Genomic DNA, 12,809 nt, shown 5'->3' on the forward strand with positions numbered 1-12,809 from the left:
GTGTAAGTATGTGTGTAAGTGTGTGTGTATGAGTGTATGTGTGTGTATGAGTGTGTGTGTGAGTGTATGTGTGTGTGTATGAGTGTGTGAGTGTATGTGTGTGTATGAGTGTGTGTGAGTGTATGAGTGTGAGTGTATGTGTGTGAGTGTATGAGTGTGTATGTGTGTGTGTTTGTGTGTGTGAGTGCATGTGTGTGTTTGTGTGAGTGTATGTGTGTGTGTATGAGTGTGTGAGTGTGTGTGTGTGAGTGTATGAGTGTGTGAGTGTATGTGTGTTTGTGTGTGTATGTGTGTGTGAGTGCATGTGTGTGTTTGTATGAGTGTATGTGTGAGTGTATGAGTGTGTGAGTGTGTGTAAGTGTGAGTGTATGTGTGTGTGTGTATGTGTGTGAGTGTGTGAGTGTATGTGTGTTTGTATGAGTGTGTGTGTATGAGTGTGTGTGTGTGTATGTGTGTGAGTATGAGTGTGTGTGTGAGTGTATGAGTGTGTGTGAGTGTGTGTGTGAGTGTATGAGTGTGTGTGTGTGAGAGTGTATGTGTGTGTGAGTGTATGTATGTGTGTGTGAGTGTATGTGTGAGTGTATATATGTGTGAGTGTGTGTGTGTGTGAGAGTGTATGTATGTGTGTGTGTGAGTGTATGTGTGTGAGTGTATGAGTGTGTGTGAGTGTGTGTGTGTGGGTGTATGTATGTGTGAGTGTATGAGTGTGTGTGAGTGTGTGCAGGGAGAGCCGGCGGAGGGGACAGGCCTGGACACCCCGGGAGCAGTGCGGGAGGAGGTGAAGGCAGCCCTCTGCTCTGCAGGGGAACGGCAGCCAGGACGGGGCAGTGGTTCTGAAGGGACCTGGGGGGTCGGGGGCTGTGCAGGCAGGGGGACACTGCTCGGGCCCTGTGCTCTTGGGAAGCCTGGAAGGGGAACCCTTGCCGGCCTTATTTCAGGGTTTCCAGTCTGGATTTTCAAGAGCAGGCAGAGAACCAGGAATTCAGAGAGATCTAGGAGTTCTCTGAATGTAGTGGGAGGTCAGTGTGGCCAAAGCTGCTGGGGACAACTTTGCCAAAGGCAGTCCCTCCACGAAGGGTCTGGGCCAGCGCGGGGTCCCTGGCCCGGCTTTTTGCTTCCCAGGCAGCGAGTGGGTTCCCGGCCAGCTGTCCTGCCTCTGAGGTGGCTGCCCCAGCCCTGCCTGGGTGCTGGCTGGCCTCACGGTGCCCAGCGGGCCTGGGCTTCTGTCTGAGGGTCCCATGGGCTGGTGGGGACAGTGTGGAGGCTGGGCAGCAGAGGGCCGAGCCAGGCACAGTGGAAGGGCAGGAGGGGGAGCAGCCAGCACACCCCTGGACACTGGCTGTGGCCCCAGCGAGGGCCCCCCCCGGCCACTGTTGGGTCTCTGTGTGGGGAGGGCGGGTCTGGGCCTCCCGGGGTGTTTTGTTCATCTGCCTGATTTCATCCGGCCCTGGCGATGCCGCGCTCGGCTCCTCACTCCTCCCCAGAGAGAAGCACTCAGACCTCACCCTGCAAAACAGCCTCCCTGACGGGGAGGCAATTAACCAGCCGCAGAGCTGCATTCGCTCCCTGGGGCCACGAAGCCGGTTCCGGGTGGATAGGTAAGCCAGATAATCAGCCCGAAGTCCAATTACAGTAAGAAGGGCGGCCTGGTGGGCAGAGCACGTGGCCAGGATGGCCTCAGAAGGTTGCTGGTGTGTTTGGGAACACTGACTCACGGCCCGGAATGGACAGCGAGCGAGGCTCTCAGGCCTGCAGCCTGGGTCTGGCCGGCAGCCAGAGCCTGCGGTGGCCCTCTGACATCATCACTAGTCAGGGAGGCCAAGAGCCAAGGGCCGGGAGACAGCTCGACAGCCTTACTCGGGCACCTGGAACTGACAGATGCACCCACCCGTCCATGTGCACGTCATTCCCACGTGGGCTCCCCTGTGAGCGGCAGGCCAGCTCCGCACGTTAGTCCGGAGCACACATTCTTCACTGCACACGTGAGTGTGATCCGCCGATGGATTTTTTATGTCAACAAGCAGCACCCAGATCCAGATCCGTAACACCCGCCCCAGGAGCCCCCTCCATCCCCAGCCCCCCACCACCCCCATCCCGAATCCCATCCCGAGTCCCACCACCCCGGAGTGTTACCTGCTCTTGAACTTCCCATAAACAGAAACACACAGTGTGAGCTCTGAGTGTCTGGCCCCTCGCACTCACTGGCATCCATACTGTACTTCTCTTGGTGGTCGCCATATACTTGGTTTACTTTAAATATTAAAAATGTTCCATAATTTGCCAGAAAAATAACATACCAGCAGCTTCCTGGCTGACAGTATTTTAATCTCTCTGAAAGGCAGCTGGCTGTGGAAGGCAGAAATAATGTCTTGTGGGGTTCCCGCACATGTGGACATACACCGTGCGACCACAGCCCAGCCCCAGGGGTGCGCACCGGCTGCAGGGCGCTCACTGGCCGAGTGGCCCAGGGTGGCCTGGCGAAGGACTGTGATGCTGGACGCTCTCTCCAAAAGCAGGAAACGACACAGCGACTGTTACAGACAGGAGACAACTAAGGAGAGAGAATGGACTAAAAATATTCAATCCAAGGGAAGTCGGGAAAAGAGGACAAGGGATCCGAGGGGCAGAAAGAGGCAGACAGACTGGAGCCCGCCTGCCCCGATTATCCCTTCAATGAGCTTTGAAGCAGGACGTCGGCAACGGGGAAGCACTAGACCCGGAACGACCGGCCTTAGCCCGTGTTCCTCCTTTTTCCACGAATGTCCTTGTCTGTTCGAGGGCCCCACGCCGCAGTTAGCTACTTCTCCTTTGTCTTTTCCAATCCGTAACAGTGACTCAGGCCTTTCTTGTCTTTTACGACCGCTTCCTTCATTTTTGAAGCGAACTGATCAGTCCCTTGGTCGCCGTCCTTCCACGTGTGTCTGGAGTGCTCTCACGATGGCAGATGGTGCATTTGGGGCAAGAACACCACAAAAGCGTTGCTGAGTCTCAGGCCATCGCATCGAGAGGCTACATGATGGCTGTCCGTCTTATTACTGAGATTTGACCTTGGTCACAGAGTAAGGTGGTTTCTGCTGGGTTTCTCCACGGTAAGGTTACTATTCTCACCTTTGTAGTTAACAAACATATTAAAAAAGATACTTGAATGCTATGGAAATCCCGAAGGAAACTAAGTATAAGACACTCGAGGTTAAAAGCCCAAGAATGGGAAAAGGTAGCCCATGTGAACCTAATGAAAAGACAGCTGGGGTGGCTGTTAGTGTCAGAGAGGAGTTCAGGACAGAATCTGGGGATAAAAAGGGCCATTTTCCAATGACAAGGTGACCATTTAATCAAGAGGACATAATCTGAATATAGGCTTTCAAAATGCATAAATAGAGCAAAAAAAAAAAAAAAAAAAAAAAAAAAAAACCAAACAGAACTGCAAGGAGAAACAGATAAATCTACAATCAGAGTCAAAGACGGCAACACCTCGTTCTCAGTAATTAATAGAGTAAGTGGTCAGAAAGTCATGATATAGAACATACCATCAGCAGACTTGACCTCATCAACATTCCACTGAGCAACAATAGAACTCACGTTTAAGTGCACACAGGACAATGATTAACACAGGCCATATTCTGGACCAGAAAATCAGTCTCAACAAATGTAAAAGGGTCCAAAACATACAGAGTATGTTCTCTGACAGAAATAGATTTAAATTAATAAGTAAAAAACAGAAACATCTCTGGAAAAGACCCACATGTCTGAAAACAAAATAACACACTTCTAAATCCATGGATCATGAAAAGAAAAGAAATCAAAAGGCAAATTAGAAAATACTTTTAACCCAATGAATATGAAAATACAACATATCACCCTAGCTGGTTTGGCTCAGTGAATAGAGTGCTGGCCTGCAGACTGAAGGGTCCTGGGTTCGATTCCAGCCAAGGGCACATGCCCGGGTTGCAGGCTCGATCCCCAAGCGTGCAGGAGGCAGCCGATCAATGATTCTCTCTCATCATTGATGTTTCTATCTCTCCCTCTCCCTTCTTCTCTGAAATCAATAAAAGAAATATATATTTTTTTTAAAAAGAAAATACAACATAACCAAAATTTCGGGGGTGCATCGAAAACAGGACTTTGAGGGAAATTTGTAGCCTGTTCTAAAGAAGAAGGCCTCAAATTAGTGGCCTAGCTTTCACCTTAAGAAACCAGAAAAAGAAGAGAAACTTAAACCCAATGTAAGCAAAAGAAAGCATACACGTCATAGTGGAAGTCAATAAAAAAGGGAAAACAATAGAGCAACCAATGAAACAAAAAACTGGTTCTTTGGGAATATCCATAAAATGGACAAATTTCTCTCCTGACTGATGAGTAAAAGAAAAGAGCGAAGACACACGTGACCAATATCAGGACTGAGAAAAGTGACATCACTTTACATTGAAAGATTAATAACAGAATATTATGAACAACTTTATGCTGATAAATTCAACAATTTAGATAAATGGACAATTCCTTAAGAAATACAAACTATCAACATTCAATCAAGGAAAAAAATAACCTCAGAAGTTCCATCTCTACATATAAAATGATAGTACATGATGTGAATTTGAGTTAGGCAAAGATTTCTTGTGATTTATCCCAAGAACACAAGGTTGACTTAACACTTGAAAATCAATCAGTATAATCCATAATATTAACAGAATAAAAAAAAAGATTTTCAATAAATGCAGAAAACATTTCACAAAGTCCAAGAAGCATTTCTGATAGAAACTCTCAGCAAACTAGTAATAGAAGGACACTTCCTCACAGGGACAAGGATAGCTACAGGAAACTTGCAGCCAACATTGTTTTTAATGGTGAAAGACTGAATGCTCTCGCCCTGCTATCAGGAACAAGGAGATCTCTTGCTTCTGGTCAGTATTAAACTAGAGTCTCAAGCCAGTGCAATTGGGCATGAAAAGGAATTTAAAACACATCCAAACTGTAGAGAAAGAAGTCATAATCTTTTTATTTACAGAGAAGATGATTGCATATGTAGAAAATCCTGAAGTGTTTATTTAAAAGTTACTAGAACTAATAAACGAGTTTGGCAAAGTTAAGATCAATCCATTTTGTTTCTACACATTAGTAATTAAAAACCAGAAATTGAAACAAAAATGCCATTAACAATAAGTAATCAGAGATAAATCTGACAAAAGGTGTGCAAGATCTGTAATCAGAAACTATAAAACCCAGATGAAAGAAATAAAAGAAGCTCTAAATAAATGAAAGGATATACCATGTTCATGGATTGGAGACTCAATATTGTCAAGATGTTAATTCTCTCAAACTGACCTATAGAGTCTATGCAACCCCAAACAAAACCCTAATAGGCTTTTTTAGAAGAAGTTGGGAAGATGAGGAAATACATCTTGGATGACCAAAAAAACGTTATGAAAGAACCAAGTTGGAAAATTTATACTTCCTGAATTAAAGAATTATTATAAAGATCCAGCTATGAAGACAGCTTGGAACATTTGCATAAAAATAGGCAAATAGACCAAATGAACACAGAGCATACAGAAATAGACTCATACAGATGTGGATCACTGATTTTCAACAAAAGTACAAACGTAATTCAGTAGAGAAAAAGTAATTTTTCAACAAACAGTTCTGGAACACTGAATATCCATATGCACACAAAAATATAAACTTGGACTCATATTTCACACCATTTATCAAAATTAATTCAAGTTGGATATTAAAACCAAAGGCAAAACTTACACTATAAAAACCCTTGTGACTTTGAGTTAGGCAAAGATTTCTTACATATGACCCAAAAAGCACCATCCATATAAGAAAAATTGCTAAACTGGACTTCATAAAAATTAAAACCTTCTCTTTGAAAAGCTTTTAAGAAAATGAAAAGACAATCCACAGACTCACAGAAAATATTTACAAATCACGTATCTGATAAAGGACTTGTATCCAGAATATATAAAGAATTCTCAAAACTCAAAATAAGAAAACCCGTTTAAAGGTGGGTAAAAGATCTGAACAGAGCACTTCCCTAAAGAAGACAGATGGCAAATAAACAGATGAAAAGATGCTCACCATCATTTAGTCACTGGGGAAGTATAAATTCAAACCACAATGAGATTCCACTACACACCTAGCAGAGTGTCTAAAATTAAGAAGGCTGACATGCCAAGTGCCGGCGAGGGTGTGAGCACACACCGTGGGCAGGAATGTAAACTAGTACAATCATCCTGTGAGTTTCTTTCAAATTAAACTTACAGCTACAGGTGACTCAGCCATTCCACTCCTAGATATTTACCCAAGAGAAATGAGTATTTGTCCAAACATCGGTTGGACACAATGTTTGTATCACTTTATTTGTAATAGGCAACGAATGGAAACAACCCCATCGTCCAGGAACAGGCAAACAGATACGTAAACTGGAACATTCATAGGATGAATGACTAGTCAGTCCTAAAAGGAATAACTTGATAAACACATACTCATGCTGAGTGAAGGAAACTAGACCAAAAAAGCACATACCTGTGATTCCATTTACATACATTTTAAGAAATGCCAACTCCATCTACAGCGACAGGCAGATCAGTGCTGGCCTGGGGTGGGGGTAAGCAGGGGAGGGAGTACCAAGGGTGGAACTGGGGCATGGACTGCGTGCATTATGGTGATGGTTTCACGAGTGTATACAAATGTCAAAAGTTACCAAATTTAGATGTGTGGTTTCTTGTATATCAACCACACCACAATAAAGCTGCTTTTAAATGCCGCCGCTTACACATTCCCTATCCTTCCCCAGGCCCACGTGCAAGGTCCCTCACACACAGAAGGTGGGGGTGGAGTGAGAGTCCTGGGCAGGAGGGGCTTCAGGTGGGTGGAGACCTCACCCCAGTACCCAGCTTCTGGGGCCGAGGGACTCACCGCAAGGGCTTCGCGCAGATCCGGGGTCTTCAGGCCCCTTGCTTGCAGGTGTCAGCGCCAAGCGGGGATTCGCGCCCCCCACTCCCCACCGCGCGCAGCTGGGTGGACCCGGGAGGGGCGGGGCTCTGTGTGCTCACGGGCCCGCCCCGCCCTTAGGCCCCGCCCACAGTCCCTGAGACGCCCCCACTCAAAAGAGCCACCCCAGCCCCGCCCCACGCTTTCCCACAGGCTACGCCCAAGGCCCCGCCCCATCGGGCCCTCTAGTCCCGCCCCCAGGCTCCGCCCTCGACTCAGGCTCCCGCGTCGTCCTGGCCCCGCCCTGCCCCGCCTCGCCGAGGCCCCGCCCCCAGACCCCGCCCGCGAAGTGCAGGCAGAGCCCAGGCAGCCCTGGGTGCCGGCCTCGGGGTCCCCGCCGCGCCAGGGTGTGGCGCCGGGTCGGGCTCCGAGCCACGGAGATCCTCGCTCAGAGCAGCCTCCGTTCGCGGCCGCGCAGGTAAAGCCCCCGCCCCTCCCGGGAGTGTGGACACCGCGTCCCTGTCTATTACCCGCCCGTGGTTCCCAGGGTCCCGGGGGTCCCGGGGGTCTCGGGGTCCTCGGGGTCCGAGCCCCTCCAGCCCAGGCCCCGCGCGGCCCCGCCACTCCACGCCCCAGCGCAGCGCGCGCCCAGGGCTTGGCTTTTCTCTTTTCTCCTTTTCCTTCCTTCCCAAGCAGAATGGAAATGAAAGGCGCCCACCCCGGGGCAGGGGTCGGGTGGCTGTTCCTGCTAGGGCGGATAGGGAAGAGCTTTATTTATTGTTATGATTTTTAAGGGTTGTCAAAATTAGCAAAGTGCTAAGCTTCTGCAGCAGCCTGGCCGGGAGTGGTGAGCCGCTGGTTCCCCGTGGTTGTGGGTTGGTTTGGGCTCTGCATTCAGTCTTTCCGATTCCCACCCTGAGGGCCGGGGAGGGGGTGGGCCCCAGGCTGCCATCACCCAGTGTTGTCCAGGCCCCTGGCTCCTGGGTGTCTAGAGGGTGTGTCCAGCTTAGGTGGCAGGGTTGCCCACCGTGTTGATGGGTGCCTCCCCCCCAACCAGGGGTGAGTAGAGCCTGTTCTTGCTCTTCTGGTGGCATTGGGAGTCCCCAGAAATAAGTTACAGAGACCCCCCCCCCCGAACCCCCTCCCCACTGGTCAGAGGCTTCAATTTGCCTGTGGGTGTCTCCTCAAAGTCAAGGTGTGCCTGGGTGCCAGCTGAACCCCGTGGACAATGCCGATTGCTCCTCTGTTTTAGAACGGAAAGAAAACACGTTTTCCTGGCAGGCGAGGACAAGAGTTTATGTCCGTAGCGGAAGCAGCGTCCAGGAAAGTGGGGAAGGATGTAGGCCCACAGCCCTGGGCCAGAGGAGCGTGCCGTCTGCCCCCAGGTGCGGTCAGGATGGGCCCCCTGGGCAAGCAGAGCCTCTCGTCGGAGCCGGCCCCCATGGGAGGGTCTTGCCTCCTCCTCCTCTTCTGCCTTCGCCTGGGCACCTCCTGCCCGCAGAGCTGCCAGTGCCCCGACCACAATGGGGACGTGGCCGTCCACTGTAGCGCGAGCGGCCTGCAGGAGATCCCCAAGGACATCCCCGCCAACGCCGTGTTCCTGAAGCTCGACGCCAACAAGATCGCCCGCGTCCCCAACGGAGCCTTCCAGCACCTGAGCCAGCTGAGAGAGCTGAACCTGTCCCAGAACGCCATCGAGACCATCGGCCCCGCTGCCTTCTCGGGCCTGGCGGGGGGCCTGCGGCTGCTGGACCTGTCTCACAATCGCATCCGCAGGATTCCCAAGGACGCCCTGAGCAAGCTCAACGCCAAGATCCGCCTGTCCCACAACCCCCTGCACTGTGAGTGTGCCCTGCAGGAGGTCCTGTGGAAGCTGAAGCTGGACCCCGACTCAGTGGACGAGATCGCCTGCCACACCTCCGTGCAGGAGGAGTACGTGGGGAAGCCGCTGATCCAGGCCCTGGATGCCGGCGTCAGCTTCTGCAGCACCCACCACAAGACCACCGACGTGGCCATGCTGGTCACCATGTTCGGCTGGTTCGCCATGGTGATCACCTACGTCGTGTACTATGTGCGTCAGAACCAGGAGGATGCCAGGAGACACCTGGAGTACCTGAAATCCCTGCCCAGCACCCCCGTGTCCAAGGACCCCCTCGGCCCTGCATCCTAGTGCCCGCGGAGTGCCATCACCCTGTGGCAGGTGGTGACTGACTCACGCCCCTGGTGTTCCCCCGGCCAGGGGGCAGTCACAGCTACTTCTGTGCAGTGCACACTGGCCGAACACTTCCTCCAACTGCACTGAGTCACCGCAACGCCCTTCGAGCCAGGGAATGCTCCCATCAGACCCGCTGATGGAGGGAGACACGAAAGCTCAGAGGACGGACCGACTTGCCCGTGATGACACAGGAAACAATCCGGTCGGGACTTAAAACCGGGCTGCCTCCAAGATGTCCCTCCCACTCGCAAGCCTCTCCCGTGTGGCGCCCGTGGGAGTGAACGCAGCCAGAGAGGGAAGGGCTTGTCGTGTTCATGACTACGAATATCCCCGGTGGAGTGTGGGGTGCATATTCACCTGTCAAAGGCACAGGTGGCCCTACACTGCGGGACGGACTCGCCTCTGCCCCCCTAGTATTTCCTGAACCCATTGGACCACAGAATCTGTCCAGAGCCAAGTAGGAGAGGCCAGGTTTGCTAGAGAGGGAAGGGAGGGAACAACCGTGTTTATTCTCAGAATGATGGTGAGGAATAACACTTGGACCCAAACTTCAGTCCGGTGAGAGGGGGGGAACACCCCAAACCTGAAACCAAAACACACTCCACAGGACAAGCTCGGCCTGCCTGAGTTCCACCGCTGTCTGCCTGGCTTGTGGGAACGCCGGTCATCGCTGGCCGCCGCCGTGCCTTGCTTTTCTACTCACCAACACCTAAAGCAGCTCCTTTCAAAGGGCAGGACTGATGAGGGATGTTTCAAGGCCAATCAACGGGACTCCTCCTTTTCTCCAACAACAAGTTCTCCTCTCTCTCTCCCTCTCCTCTCTCTCTCTCTCTCTCTCTCTCTCTCTCTCTCTCTCTCTCTCTCTCTCTCTCCACCTTTGCTGCCAGGACTCTCAGAGCTCATTGAGTGCTCGGTTTTCTTATATAGCTACACGTCCAGGGTAGACGTTCCCTCCACCTGTATGACTCTGATTCATCTTCCCATTTTTAGGTTACTGTCTTTTGATGAGTGTTTATATTTTACACTATTTTGAATATTTTTTTTGGGGGGGGGGAAGCAAATAGGGATAAATCGCTATGAACTGAAGGGATGAAGGACAGGAGCCTCATCAAGCAGAAGCTCAGAAGCGATGAACGATGGCGGGTGGTGGGTACTTGGAAAGTTCCGAGTGACTTGACGTGGGCAACGCATGTGGGGCCGCATTTACACGCTGATCCGGAGACCCAGCCGTGCACCAGAGACCCGAAAGGCTCGTCCGAACACGGCTGTGACTTCTCAGCCACGGTGTGTTAACAAGGACCCGCCAAGAGGTTCCAGATACCCTCCCACACCCTAAGGCGCTGCGCCTGTGTTCACGGGGGCGGGGTGGGGGGGTGCACAGCACGTGAAGGGTAAAGAGAGGGGCCAGAGTGGGCATGGGAGGCAGGGCTGACGTGGCCATCAATGCCCACCTGCTGCTCCACAGGCCGCCAGCCCACAGCCCTGCCCACCTTTCCAGTGACAGCTCAAACCAAGAAGTCTGTCCACGTGTGTGACAAAGGCTGTGACCAGCAGGACATAGCCTCCTTGGGTGATCTGGGTCCCCTTCCCCACCCATCCCATGTGCACTGGTGGGGACAGAGGTCCCACCCCACAGGGAGCTCACCTCCTGTGGGCCTCCCTGATGGATGTGACCCCTGGGTCAGGGGAAGAGAGCAGCACGGGCCCAGGGGTAGAGGGGAGTGTCAGGGTCCTGCCAAGGCCTCTCATGTCCTATGGGCGCCACCAGTCTTAGCACTTTGGGGGGCCCCTCCTTGCTGCGAGGGACTCCATTTTCTCTCACCCCCCAAAGCAGACAGCGCCTGGATGCCACCACACGTGGCTCTTCCGGGGGTGCATGGAGAGTAGGTGGGCTTTCCCCCTCCCACCCCTTTGCTGGCCCCCAGCCCAAGGCCCCCTTCCCTTGGGTGGACCCTGTGGGGGCGGGGAGGTGGGTGAGGACCTAGAGCACTCAAGGGCCCTCTCCCTCGCATCGAGAGCCGTCAGGGGCTGCCACCCCCAGCCTTTTTGGAGTCCTCGCCCCTCATGGAGTCTCCCAGGGGAGGACACCTCCCTCTAGGAAGACCCCCAGGACCTCAACTCCAAGACCCCCAGCTCCTTCCTGCTCACGGAGCTCCCAGCCCTGGTGCATGAGAACTGTTTCAGGGCACAACCCTCTCCTCTTCTCTTTTCTCCTCCTCTTCCCCGCCTCCTTCCTCTCCCTCAAGGAACCCCTTAGGATGATGCCCTGCCTGCACCCCCACATTCTTTGCTGCCATACTGAGTATGGGCCCCTGGGTGCCCTCTGGGTCCTTGGGCTGACGCAGCCTTCCCCACCCCACCCCACACCATCGGGTCCAGTGTTTGACCCCATCTTACATCTGTAGAGGCCGGGGTCAGGCTGGCCCCGTCCAGGGGACCAGTGTTGACAATGGTGGTGACATGGCAAAAGGGGTGCCTCCGCCGGCCATTTCAGTCGGAGGGCAGTGAGGTCAGAGTGGCCCCTGGCTCTCTTTGCCATCCAGGTAACAGGCCCTTCACAGGGCCCGGGGGCCCAGGCCAGACAACTTTGGGGTTCCTCATGGGGTAGAGGGGTGTAGTGAGCAGAGGCCCCTGGGCACTCCTGGGCACCCGCATGAGCGCTGGGCACCGGCCCTGCCTGCTGACCGGCTCTCCTGCAGCGGGTCCTCACAGAGGCGTTTGCAGGGACTTTGATCCTGGGCTGAGTTACCTGGGGAGGCAGGGCTGCTGGCACAGGCCGTGGGAGGTGGAATGTTCTGGACTTGAGGCAGTTCCCGGCCATGGCAGCAGCCTGGAGTGGGGCCGGGAGTCCTCCTCCTGGAAGTTCCGTCTAAAGTCTGATTCCACTGTCCTCCCCACTCTCTGAGCCCTCAATAAACCTCCTTGTGCTTCAGTCGGCTGGAGAGGATTCTGTTGTCCGCCCCTCTGCGGCCCCCACGCCCCCAACCCAGACCTCTCCTGCAGACCTGCCTTCACTGCAGACCTGGCCGGGCAGCGGAGCCAGACCTGCGAGCCCGTGGCGTGAGGGGCTGGGGCCAAACGCACACCCTGTGGGACACAGCAGGGACGTCAGCAGCCGCTCTCAGACCTCAGGGTGGCCCCGGGCCGGCCGTCCACTGGGAAGGGGGCAGCGGCCGTGAAGTCCCCGGACAGCACACCCGGGGCCGGGCTAACTCATAAGGGGCCTCGGCTCACGCTCACAGTGGCCTGGCACGGTAGAGAGTATTTCCATGTTCAATCCGAGGTTGTGAGGACTGGAAGGGGAATGACGAGTCAGGAGGCGGTTTGTTTGGGGCAGAGCTGGCCTGGAATCCGCCCTCTGACGTCTGGGCCTGCAAGTTCTCACTCAGGAAACACGAGCCTTGGAGCATCATCAACACAAGGAGGTGAGTCCTCGGTTCAGCCTCAGACCGAGGAGGGGCCAGCGCGGGAGGCAGGGCAGCCGGATTCACAGTCCAGTCTGGGATGCTGCATCTGAGCCCCTGGGTTGCTGCATCTGTAACCATGGCAACAGCACGGGCAGGAAAGGGAGTGGACCTGGGTTGGCTATCAGGCCCCACTCCCAGGCGCAGCTGACAATGCTGGCCTGCTTTCTGTGCAAAGAGAGGCGGAGAGAGCATCC

The 12,809-nt window shown here is 53.3% G+C and overlaps 1 protein-coding gene across 3 annotated transcripts; it reads left to right on the forward strand.

The window, feature by feature from the left end:
* The first annotated feature begins 7,276 nt into the window (after window positions 1-7,276).
* On the forward strand, window positions 7,277-12,205 carry LRRC3 (leucine rich repeat containing 3). 3 transcript variants are annotated; one of them, XM_079767344.1, is made up of 2 exons: window positions 7,277-7,411; window positions 8,129-12,205. In XM_079767344.1, exon 2 carries the CDS (start codon window positions 8,231-8,233, stop codon window positions 9,101-9,103), a length of 873 nt encoding a protein of 290 aa, XP_079623470.1. In that variant the 5' UTR covers window positions 7,277-7,411; window positions 8,129-8,230; the 3' UTR covers window positions 9,104-12,205. The 3 variants fall into 3 exon arrangements, with proteins under 3 accessions (XP_079623470.1, XP_079623468.1, XP_079623469.1); XM_079767342.1 differs by having other exon boundaries at window positions 7,278-7,411; window positions 8,186-12,205; XM_079767343.1 differs by having other exon boundaries at window positions 7,285-7,411; window positions 8,124-12,205.
* Window positions 12,206-12,809: the final 604 nt, after the last annotated feature.

The sequence above is a fragment of the Cnephaeus nilssonii genome (assembly GCF_951640355.1).
Source record: "Cnephaeus nilssonii genome assembly, chromosome: 3".
Taxonomy (NCBI): domain Eukaryota; kingdom Metazoa; phylum Chordata; class Mammalia; order Chiroptera; family Vespertilionidae; genus Cnephaeus; species Cnephaeus nilssonii.

Bases quoted from the DNA above. Each gene is read 5' to 3' on its own strand.
- LRRC3 (XM_079767344.1), top strand. From the start codon at position 8,231: ATGTCCGTAGCGGAAGCAGCGTCCAGGAAAGTGGGGAAGGATGTAGGC.